The sequence below is a fragment of the Amphiprion ocellaris genome, chromosome 4 (assembly GCF_022539595.1).
Source record: "Amphiprion ocellaris isolate individual 3 ecotype Okinawa chromosome 4, ASM2253959v1, whole genome shotgun sequence".
NCBI classification, from domain to species: domain Eukaryota; kingdom Metazoa; phylum Chordata; class Actinopteri; family Pomacentridae; genus Amphiprion; species Amphiprion ocellaris.
The window spans coordinates 648,356-660,206 of record NC_072769.1 but is presented as its reverse complement, the minus strand read 5'-3'; the positions used below and the strand labels follow the sequence as shown (position 1 = coordinate 660,206).

Below are 11,851 nucleotides of genomic sequence, written 5' to 3'. Positions count from 1 at the left end.
GAAAAAGAGCTCATTATAATTATCTGTCCAAATATTCCAACCCCAAGACACTTGTGACAATATGTCAACTTGGAAATATTTGAAGTACACCATTTCAAGGGTACATTCATTGGCAGTATAATACTCACGAGCTTTAAGTTTTACAGTTGTATATTATTAGTATATTTGAAAATCCCACAATATAAAAGGAGGCTGAAGCACACTGCTTAATTCATAGCCTTTTATGTTGCAAACACAATGTTTCAACACTACTATGTTCTTATCAGAGAATAGTTGAAAAGCATTCTTTTGACCTCTTCGGGCCGAAAGTTTCACATCTATTGCACAAGACTGTACCTGACAAGGGTGTTGTGGTTTGATTAGAAGTATTCTGTATTGCACCTGCGACTGACTACACACTGCGAACACTTCTACTTCAGTTCAGTACATTTTTCAGTAACTTTTAGAAGTGGGTGTCAATACTTGTCTTAAACATTGTTGAGCTGAATCTCAGGACATGGGACCTTTAAAAAAAAAAAAAAAAAAAAAAAAAAAAAAACTACACTTCCCAGAATGCACTGGTAGCAGCAAGGAGGGACCTGACACCTGGTGCTTGACAGCTTGACACCTGATCAGTGATCACTGATATAGAGCACCTGGGAAGGACTGGGGGAAGCTCAGCCAGTCTGGCAAACACACTTCAGAAGAGAGACACGAGGAAAGAACAAAGAAGAGCCAAGTCCACTCATGGATTCAGTCCAAAGACGCCAATGGTTGGTGAAATGTTTATTTGCTTTTTATGTGCAAGTTTATGTTAACTGCACTGTATGATTGGTTGATTTAAATGATTAAGAGACTAATATGTAAACTTTTTGGTTCTGTGTTTGATGCTATGAATGTTGTTTCTTTCTTTAAAGGTTTACAACCTATTGAAATACTCTGACCAACCAACTAGAAGGAAAATAAAGTTTTGTGTTGGAAGTTTAAAACTGAGTTGTCCTCGCGTCCTTTGGAGGGAAAGAGAGGTGGACTTAACAGTTGTAAACCACGCGGAGCAGCCTGGCCCTGAGGATAAACGGCTTCAGAACCAGAAATAAGCTGTTGACGCAGAGGAAGTCAAGATGGCGGAAGATGTCCTGGGGAAGTCGGTCAAGGAGCTCAAAAAAGAGAGGACCACTGCAAAAAGCAGCTTCACCAGACAAGCCAACTTCATTTCAAAAGGAGCAAGCAGCATGCTTCAAGTGGAATTAAAGGAGGAATTCACTAAACTTTCAGACTGTTTCAGAAAGATGCTCAATGCCAATGATGATTACCGGATTGGACTGGAGGCTGACATTAAGACTGAGAATGAGGAGGCAGATCTTGATGAACAGCAAGAGGCCGATATTGACAGATCTGTAAAAGAAGGTGAAACAAAGTTAGCAGAAATAAGAGACATTGTTCAAACAAACCTGTGGTCAAGGTACGGGAAGAGTGAACTTGATGTGGCAATCCTGGAAGCAGAAAAAGCCGCTGATAGAGCGGCTGGTGTAACTGTGGAAAGCAGCAATTTGGAGGGCTATGAAGTGCACCTCATTCTCTTGGACAAAAGAGTGAAGGAGGCCATCTCAGCAATGTCAACATGGGAGAGATGGATCCCTGCGGAATTAAAGGATGAACTGGATGGAAGAGTCAAGGATGTGAGAGCATCCTATTACAGCCTTGAATTAAGGAAAGCTGACTTTGCCACTGCTCGGATGAGGGATGAAAAACTCACAGGAGTGAAACTACCACCCCAACTGGCAACGCCCACACCAATGGTGAGAATCCAGCCAATCACTCTACCTATCTTCAATGGAAACAAGAGAGAATATCACAGATGGAGGAAAGACTGGGAAAGCCTGCAAAAGCAGGGAGAGCCATCTGGTTCAATTGAAGTTAAGAAAATTCAACTCTTGGAGAGTGTGGATGACAAAATCTCAAAAGATCTCAGACTTTCCACCTATACCACTGCCAATGACATGTTCAGAGTTCTGGAGAACAGATATGGCAACAAGTTAACCATCACTGTGGAAATCCTTGAAGAGCTGGAGAAGATGCCACATGTGAAGGGGAACCAGCCAAGAAAGGTCATTGACCTCATACAGTCAGTGGAGAAGGCCCTAGCAGATCTCACAGAATTAGGAAACTCTGGAGCCATAAAGAACCCACTGGTAGTTAAATCCATTGAAAGTAAGTTGCCTGACTTTATTAAGAGAGACTGGCTGATGTTCATGGTCGAACCTAGAAACAACGTCACATCAGACAACCACTTTGACATGCTCTTGAAGTTCCTGAAAAGTCAAGAAGAAATACTAGAGAGACTCGAACAGCTCAGGACTGTGGAGAAAACGGAGAAGACAGATCGTTTTGACAAGAAGTACGAGAGAAAGATTGCCTCAACAAAAACCACAAAGAAGGAAAAACTTGATGAGGTATGTGGTGTTTGCGGTGATGGTGGGCACAACAACAAAATCTTCTTCTGTAGAAAGTTCAAAAGACTTAAGCTACCTGAAAAGAAAGCTGTATTGAGAAAGCTGGGAGCATGCAGGAAATGTCTTGGATGCCATGATGAAGATGGATACTGCAGAGACACTTTCCTATGCAGAAACAAAGACTGTAAAAGGGGAGGCGATGCCCCAGACCACCATTTCTTCCTCTGCCCAAAAGGAGAAGTCAAAAGAGGTGAAGAGGAAAGGAGTGGAAAATACAGCAAAGGTGAAAGCACACTGACGGAGGAACAAAAGCAGATCTTGTCTGAACTTACCCCAGAAATGGCAGATCGATGCAGGAAAGCTTTTACCAACACCAACAAGACCACGGGGACATTCGATGCTTCAGGCCAGTCTGACCTACTGCAGAGAAATGGGCTCGCTGAACTTCCTGTCATTATGATGTTGATGCAAGTCACTGCAAATGCAGGGCAGAAAATTGGGACTTTAATTGACCTTGCTTCAGATACAAACTACATCACCCATAAGGCTGCTGAAAGACTGAGGTTAAGAAATGAGAAGATAACCTTAGTTGTGCATGGAGTTGGTGGAATGACCATGAAGGTGAACACACAAAGGTATCTCCTCAAAGTCAGAGTCAAGACTCCTAAAGGAACAGAGAGAGCTCATGAAATGGTCTGCTACGGCTTGGATGAAATCGCCAGAGTGCATCAAGTAATTGAACCTGAGCAATTGAAAAAATTCTTCCCAGAAGTCAAACTTGAAGAATTGGAAAGGCCAGAAGAGGTTGAACTTCTCATTAGCCACCGAGAGGGAAGGCTCGCTCCCCAGAGAGTGAAAGTCATTGGAGACCTCGTCTTGTGGGAGGGTCCATTGGGGAAAACAGTGGGTGGAGCGCATCCCGACTTGTTTGAAGAAGTGGAGGTGGCAGCATATGAGTCCAAGACACACTTTGCTCGCTCCATGAGGACAGCAGCTGTCAAATATCAAGAACTCAGAATTCATTCGACTGACATAGCCCAGCTACAGCAGGAGGACATGGCTCAGACCAAATTCACAGCTTCCAGTAACCGTAACTTCCTTGAGTGGTGGCACTGGGACAGCATCGGCGCTGCTTGTGAGCCAAGATGTGGAGGATGCCGATGTGGAAACTGTCCACCAGGAGGAAAAGAAATGACCCTGGCAGAGGAGATGGAGCTTGATGTCATTAAAAGAGGCCTCACCTACAGAAAAGGAGATGCTCACACACCATCTCCACACTGGGATGCAAAGTATCCTTGGACAGTAGATCCAGCCTCTCTTCCAAATAACAAAGGTGCAGTCCAAGCTTGTTTCTTAAGGATGGAAAAGCAACTGAGCAGGGAGCCAGACTGGAAAGTTGCATATGCTACACAGATCCATGAAATGGTGGAACGAGGTGCGGCCATACAACTCACCAACGAAGTCATGGACCAGTGGAACGGACCAGTGTGGTATGTAAGCCACCTGGTGGCACCAAACCCTCATTCAGTGACAACACCAGTTCGTATTGTATGGAATAGTAGCCAGAAGTACAAAGGCGTGAGCATGAATGATCTTCTTCTGAAGGGACCAGACGTCCTCAACCCTATCAGAGCTGTTTTGCTGAGGTTCAGAGAAGGAATGCATGCAGCTCTAGGAGACATCAAAAAGATGTACAACTCTGTATGGCTGGAGGATCGCGAGATGCATCTTCACAGGTTCCTCTGGAGGGCCAGCCCAGATGAAGAGATAAGTGAATATGCAATTACCAGAGTCAATATAGGAGACAGACCGGCTGGTTGCATTGCTCAGGTGGCCATGAGGGAAACAGCCAGCCTGCCCAACTTTGTTCACTTGGAGGTTGAACGCAGAGTCATTGAAGAGGACAGTTATGTGGATGACCTTTTAACCTCCCACAATGACTTAAACAAACTCAACAAAATCACAGCAAATGTTGAAGAGATCTTGAAGGCTGGTGGTTTCTTCCTCAAACCATGGGTCCGGTCAGGGCAGAGTGGGAGGCAAGGGATAGAGACAGAGGCTCTAACAAAGAAACAAGATAGAACCTTTATTCTTCCAAATCAAATGAGGGATGAAGACAACAAAGCTTTGGGCATTGGCTACCAAATTGATGAAGACAAGCTCTACATGTTAACCTCAGTTAACTTTTCCAAAAGAAAGAAGAAGATGAGGATTGGAAAAAATCTTCTCAAAGAGGAGGTGAGAACTGAGACACCTAATCCACTGACTAGGAGGGCTCTCTTAAGTCAAGTGGCTGGACTGTATGACCCAATTGGCTTAGTTACACCTGCCAAACAGAAGGGAGCAATTCTTGTTAGAAAGGCATTCCAAGAGGGAAGGGGTGGCAAGCTAACCCAAGAAACCTGGGACCAACCTCTTTCAAACAGTCTCAGAGAAGAAGCCATACAGCTTTTTGAAGAATATGTGCAGCTTGGACAGGTAAAATTCCACAGAAGCCTCACGCCAGCTGACTGGAAAGGAAAACCTTGGGGCATCACATTCTCAGATGGAAGTGAAAAAACCTATGGAGCGGTTATGTACATAAGATGGGAGACAAGTCAAGGCACTGAAGTTCGATTGGTGGAATCAAAGGCCAAGCTGACACCTCTGGATCAGAAGGGAGAAGCTGTAAAAGCTGAAATCTGTGGTGCTGTCTTCGCTGCCAGGATCAGGAAGTATGTGGAAAAACATGCTCGAATGAAGATCGAGAGATGGTTCCATCTACTTGACAGTCAAACAGTCTTAGGAGCCATTCAAAGAGACAGTTATGGGTACAAAACCTTCTTTGCAAATAGAGTGGGTGAAATCCAGAAGGCTGGACCAGTGCAAGACTGGTGGTGGGTCCGTGGAGAGATGAACATAGCTGATCTCATAACAAGAGGAGGCACTCCTGAAGATTTGAAGGAGGATTCCATATGGCAAAATGGACCAGAGTTCCTGAAGTGGCCTGTGGAGGAGTGGCCTATAAAATCAGCTGGTGAGGTCGCAGCTCATGCCAGGGAAAGTGTAAACAAGCTTCAGAGGAAGGCTTTCTCAAGTGCGTTAACAAGAGCTCAAGCAAGGAGTCGTCAGCAGAAGGAGGACCTACAAACCACTCAAAGTCAAAAAAGTGAAACCCAAGAGGAAAAACCTGTGGTAAAACCAACTCTTCTTCTAAGAAGGAAGCCCACTGGCTGGGTTAAAGATACTGTGGAAGTAAGAAGATTCAGCAGCCTGTCCAAACTGGTGAGAGTCGTCGCCTGGGTTTGCCTAGCTGCCAAGCAGTGGCTGAAGAGGAAGTGTCGGGCCCCAAAACAGTCAAAGTGGGAGGAAACATCACCCAAGCAAGCTGTGCTGACTGTCAGCGAACTTGAAGATGCACTCAATGACATCTTCCTTGCAGCTCAAGAAGGTGCAGTTTTTCCTGACACAACGCTAAGCAGATTAGCGGTATACAAGGATGTAAACTCTGGACTGCTAGTTTGTGGAGGCAGAATTCAAATGTTCAATGAAGATAAGACGGCAGTACCAGTTTTACCCTTTGAAGCATGGGTGTCTACATTGCTGGCACAAGAATCCCACAAAGCAAACCACGAGGGAGTGGCAGGAACTCTTCTCCGGATGAGGAAGAAAGCCTGGGTGATAAAAGGCCGAAGACTTGCTAAGAAAACGGTTGACAGCTGTGTGGTCTGCAGAAAACATAAGGCAAAACAGTGTCAACAAATCATGGCTGACCTGCCTCTGGAACGAACTGGCCCAGCTGCACCTTTTGAATTCACCACCATGGACCTGTTTGGCCCTTATGAAGTTAAAGATGAGGTCAAGAAGAGAACTAGACTCAGAGTATGGGGAATCGTCTTCTGCTGCATGGCTTCCCGAGCCATACACACTGAAGTGGTGAGTGACATGTCATCAGAAGGATTCCTGCTAGCCTATCAAAGATTCACTTCACTGAGAGGACACCCAAGGAAACTCTGGTCAGACCCAGGCACTAACTTTGTAGGGGCCAAGCCTGCTCTGGAACAGCTTCACAAGTTCCTTGACCGACTAAACAAGTATGAACTTGAAGACACAGCTGCCAAACATGGAACAGAGTGGTCTTGGAAGATCCACCCTGCAGACTCCCCGCATAGGAATGGTGCAGCAGAGGCAGCTGTTAAAGTAGTGAAGCGGGCATTAAGCAACCTTGGTGGAGATGGCGTTTTTTCATGGGGAGAATTCCAAACGTTCCTCTTCATGGCAGCCAACCTTGCAAATGAGAGACCCATTGATGCAAGAACTCAAAGCAGAGAAGACTGTATAGAGTACATCACACCAAATTCTCTGCTTTTAGGACGTGCAAGTCCAAAGGGAGACCCTGGAGATTTCCAGTTTGAAGGCTACCCCTACAAAAGACTTCAAAGTATCCAAGCGGAAGTAAACAAATTCTGGAGGAAGTGGAGCCAATTGGCTGGCCCTAATCTGTTCATAAGGAACAAATGGCACACCGAAAATCGAAACGTTGCTGTTGGAGATGTGGTCTGGTTGGCTGACCAAAACGCCTTGAGAGGACAGTACAAGCTGGCTAGAGTGGTCAGTGTTAATGCTGACAGCAAAGGCATTGTAAGAGATGTGCTTGTGAAGACTTTTCCCAGCTATCCTGTTCCCATCACAAAGCCAAATGACAAGAAAGGGCCCACAAAGGAAAAAAGTGCAAGAACCAAGAGGCTTCAGACGAAGATCCCAGCCACAATTCTTCATAGAGATGTCAGACGTCTTGTCATTCTACTTCCCACTGAAGAACAATGAGAGGTGTAAAGGACTTGTGACCTCGCTGAGTTTGGAAAAACCAGGAGGTCAAGTGGGAGGTGTTGAGCTGAATCTCAGGACATGGGACCTTTAAAAAAAAAAAAAAAAAAAAAAAAAAAAAAAAAACTACACTTCCCAGAATGCACTGGTAGCAGCAAGGAGGGACCTGACACCTGGTGCTTGACAGCTTGACACCTGATCAGTGATCACTGATATAGAGCACCTGGGAAGGACTGGGGGAAGCTCAGCCAGTCTGGCAAACACACTTCAGAAGAGAGACACGAGGAAAGAACAAAGAAGAGCCAAGTCCACTCATGGATTCAGTCCAAAGACGCCAATGGTTGGTGAAATGTTTATTTGCTTTTTATGTGCAAGTTTATGTTAACTGCACTGTATGATTGGTTGATTTAAATGATTAAGAGACTAATATGTAAACTTTTTGGTTCTGTGTTTGATGCTATGAATGTTGTTTCTTTCTTTAAAGGTTTACAACCTATTGAAATACTCTGACCAACCAACTAGAAGGAAAATAAAGTTTTGTGTTGGAAGTTTAAAACTGAGTTGTCCTCGCGTCCTTTGGAGGGAAAGAGAGGTGGACTTAACAAACATACAATCAGTAGATTGTGTGCCATGACAAATAATGAATATAAAAACTAATCTGTAAAATCCTTGTTCTAAACAAATAGAAATACCTGTTTTCTGCATCACTGCAGTAGTAAACATTACATGTAATTTACATAATGTTTAAATGTTGTTGGTTTATTTGCAGGACAATAGTAGTTACATGGCTGTGCCTAATTTTATATTTCATATTTTAGCTGAATACTGAAGTTTATGTACCTTTAACATGATGATCATTTATAATATGAAAGCAACACATTTGGTAGAAATGACAACTGGGTATCCTGATCAGAGTTGTGTTATCAAATTAGAATGTACTGTCATGTACAGGGGGTCCTTGGTTTACGACGTCCTCGACCTAAGGCATTTTGTTGTTACGTCAGAACTGGTTACGTGGAACTAGTTGACGAGCAGATGAATACGTCATCACGCAGCGCTGTAAGACGACATTGTTTACATTCTCCGGTTGTACCCCACCTTGGATTGTGCTACATTGGCTCACTTTTTGCCCTTCATTATGGCTCCCAAGTGTAAGTCAGAGTCTTCTTACGGCAGTGCTTCAAAGAAAAGGAAAGCCATCTCCATGGAAGTGAAATTAAATATAATAAAACGCTTGGAGCAGGGTGAAACACCAACAAACATCGGTCAAGTTGTAAAAACAGTGCAACATATTGTAGCGACTTGCTGTGATGAATAAGTGAGACTATCTTGTTCTCTGGTCATTTATTGAACCTTCACACAGGCTACTGTGGGCCATAGCCAATGCCAAAATAACTACAAAAACCTGTTAACTTCGCTCTAGAATTAGCAGTAGTTCCCAGCTCTGTTTTGTTGGATACACACGCTACTTCTGACTCTTAGCCAATCAGAGGTGAACTAACTAAACATGGCACGTTCACTGACATTAGGTAAATCTCGAACTGAACATTAAACATTGAAACTTCAACATCAACAACAATATCAGTCCATTACAATATTCTGTTATCTTGTAAAATGACTCATACATGCATGAAAGTCATTGGTATACATGACTTTTCTGAAATCACATAACAGTTTTGTTTACATTTTCATTGGCGTTCCAACTCATGGTGAAAATCGACTTACGTAGATCGGTAGGAATGGAACTCTGACGTAAGTCGGGGACCCCCTGTACTTGTCTACTGCAATCACAAAATAGTTCCCTACTAACTCTTGTCTGGTTCAAGAGTGGTTTAATCCAACCTGCTATTATTCAGTGAGGGACCAAGCATTTGTAATATTGTTCTTTTTAAATTAAAGCTAAGTGATTTGAAGATAAGACAGGTTTTAAAACATTCTTGTAATTTTCCATATTGTTTTCCCTTTCCTCTCTGTACTGATGCTGAGGGAGGAAAGTCTAATGCTTCGACTGACAACATAAAGTCTGAATTGGAATAGAAAGTAGAAGTTGCTTGGATAAGCTGTTCTACACTATTAAATATAACCGAAATGCTTCCTGGCACTGCAGCGTGAAAAGCGCCCGCCATTGCAGACTTCTTCCTCATTGTGCTGCAGTATTCTCATGGATGCTCATCATAATGGCTGTTAGGGCCTCAAGGCATTTCTAAAGGCACCCAGAGCTGCAATATTGATTAGATATTGTCTCCTGAGTACTAGAGGTCAGTTTGAATCGCTGAAGTCTGTTTACCTCTGTTTGGATTATTACTGCATGTAAAGAGCAGATGTAGCTGGGAAAACTGTTGAACTATTTTGTCCTCCCAACAGCAACTGATTAGAGCAAATGGCAAGTGAAATTCAGTCCTTCTTTCTGCCTCCTAGGGAATGGTGTGCTGTTTTGTGCTTTTCTTTGCTCAAGACATTCTATGTATACCTTGGGGTGTTCTGAATAATTAATGGTGCCCTAATGACAACTGTACTCCCAGATATGAGAATGACCTTAAACACATTGATCTTTTTTTGATGTTGCATAGCACTTTGAACTATAAATCTATTTACATTTGACCCGTGCAGACTGATCTAGTGCTGCAGCATATCACAGTTAACCCTCTTTCTTTAACTTCTCTTATTTTTATAACTCCGTTAATCAATATTTTTTTGTAAAAAACGACTACATGTACCTTAAAGGGTGTTGCTCATAATGACATCCCCACTCTATGGATCTGTGGAGCTTTTTACCCTTTTTTTTAGCACTTTTTCTGTTTACTGCCTTTTACATTCACAGGCTCAGGCTCACAAATGTCAGTAACCACATTCTCGTCAGGTTTCGTTAACCCACAGATGCTAACTGTGCTGCATTAACCATTATACAAAGTTAGTTATTAGCTGGCGATGAATGGTGAGCATTTACCAGCAAAAAGCCCTTTTTAAAAATCAAAGTGTAAAATGTAATACTTCTCTTTTTTTGTATTTATATTTAAAACATAAAGCAACATTACCATAAAAATGTATTTATTTAATCCGACACCACAACAAGTTTTTAATTGTAAAAATCAAACTAAATTAAATAACACATAACCTCAAGTCCTGCTCTCTCAGGATCCAACCTGTATAGAGTTGCGAAAGGAGCAGTTGCTGGTCCTCCTGCTACTGTTAGTAAAAGTGCAATTTAGTGGTGCAAACTATAAACAATTTCCTTAACTGGTAGTTTTCCGCATTATCATTCAATATTAAACAAGAAAATCACTCGGAGAACACAGTACTCCACCAACGTTGCTCAGTCGTATCATTTCCGATGGATGAAATCTTGAATAACAGACGCTGAACACAGGCGTGTATTATGCATGTGTACGTTATGTACAGATACCGAATCGTGTGACCTAAACATGTAGCGGGCGGCGGGAACTTATGGGACTCAGAAACACCCCCACAATTTGATCAGTTTTTCCTTGAATTATTTACGATGGATAAGTCCTGATAAGTCTGCAGCAATGGATTTGCAGTAGGATTGCAATCATGTGATTGTCAGCAGGCAACTGACGTAGTGTTCACTTGTTGTCATGGTTACAGTGACGCCATGCTGGCTGCTGTCTCACAATGATACAGAAATCTTTAACAAATCTGTGGATCCAGACTATAAGCTGAATCGCTGCCAAAATGTAATCACTTGGTCCTTGTGTCATTTCTGACCTTCCCTGAAAATTTCCCCCAAATCCGTATTCCATGTTTGAGTAATATTGCTAACAGACAGACAGACAGTTAGACAAACCAACGCTGATCATCACACAACTCTTCCGCGTTCCTCAGCGGAGTAATGAATCAATTATAGGAACTAAATATGGTAGACAATTTTTCATGCTCATCATTATCATTCACAGACAAGTGGCATTTGCTGCAATATTAGCTCAGTTATTTTAATGCGTAATTATGGAATAGCTGTTCTAGTAAACTATGGCTCTTTGAAGCTATAAATTGCAACAGACATCTTTACAATGGTGGCCCATCACTAGCTGAACCCTGACGTTGCTCTCTCCTTATGGGACTGTCCATTCCTAGTGGGAGCCTCCTTGGGTCGCTACGTTGTTAAACACAACAAATGAACTGCAGTCTTTCATCCATTAAACAGTCAGAGGCTCCACCTGGTGGAGCAACCAGGTATTACAGCTAATGTACAAAGCATTTTTGCATGTCCCTCGCCTTTTGTCTTGGTCAATACATTTTTAATCAGTTAAGTAATCGATAAACAGTTAATCATGAACATCCATAGTTCCATTTTAAGTGTTAAGGGACATAATTGGTACTGGTATCGCTTGGATCGACATGAAACTCCTCTGGTTTCATTAGGTAGGTTTTCCCCTTGTAGTGCCAAAACAACTCTGACACATATGTTGCAGTTGCATCACAAAATATCAACTTTTTAATTCTGTGCCACAAAGGACGACTAAAAAAAATGGCCTTTTGGCTAATGTTGGCACATTTACAGTGATGTTTGCTAATGTGAAGTGTCTCTAGAAAGATAATGAGATAAACGCAAAACTTAAAAGTTCCAAGGAGGATGTGCATAACTATAACTCTTG

The 11,851-nt window shown here is 42.6% G+C and overlaps 1 protein-coding gene across 2 annotated transcripts; it reads left to right on the top strand.

The window, feature by feature from the left end:
- The first annotated feature begins 487 nt into the window (after positions 1-487).
- On the top strand, positions 488-7,794 carry LOC129348813 (uncharacterized). Of its 2 annotated transcripts, none has more exons than XR_008601510.1 (2): positions 488-7,578; positions 7,723-7,794. XR_008601510.1 is itself a non-coding variant. In XM_055010307.1 (2 exons), exon 2 carries the CDS (start codon positions 1,101-1,103, stop codon positions 7,236-7,238), a length of 6,138 nt encoding a protein of 2,045 aa, XP_054866282.1. In that variant the 5' UTR covers positions 488-752; positions 897-1,100; the 3' UTR covers positions 7,239-7,794. The 2 variants fall into 2 exon arrangements, 1 of the variants encoding a protein (XP_054866282.1); XM_055010307.1 differs by having other exon boundaries at positions 488-752; positions 897-7,794.
- The last annotated feature ends 4,057 nt before the right edge of the window (positions 7,795-11,851 follow it).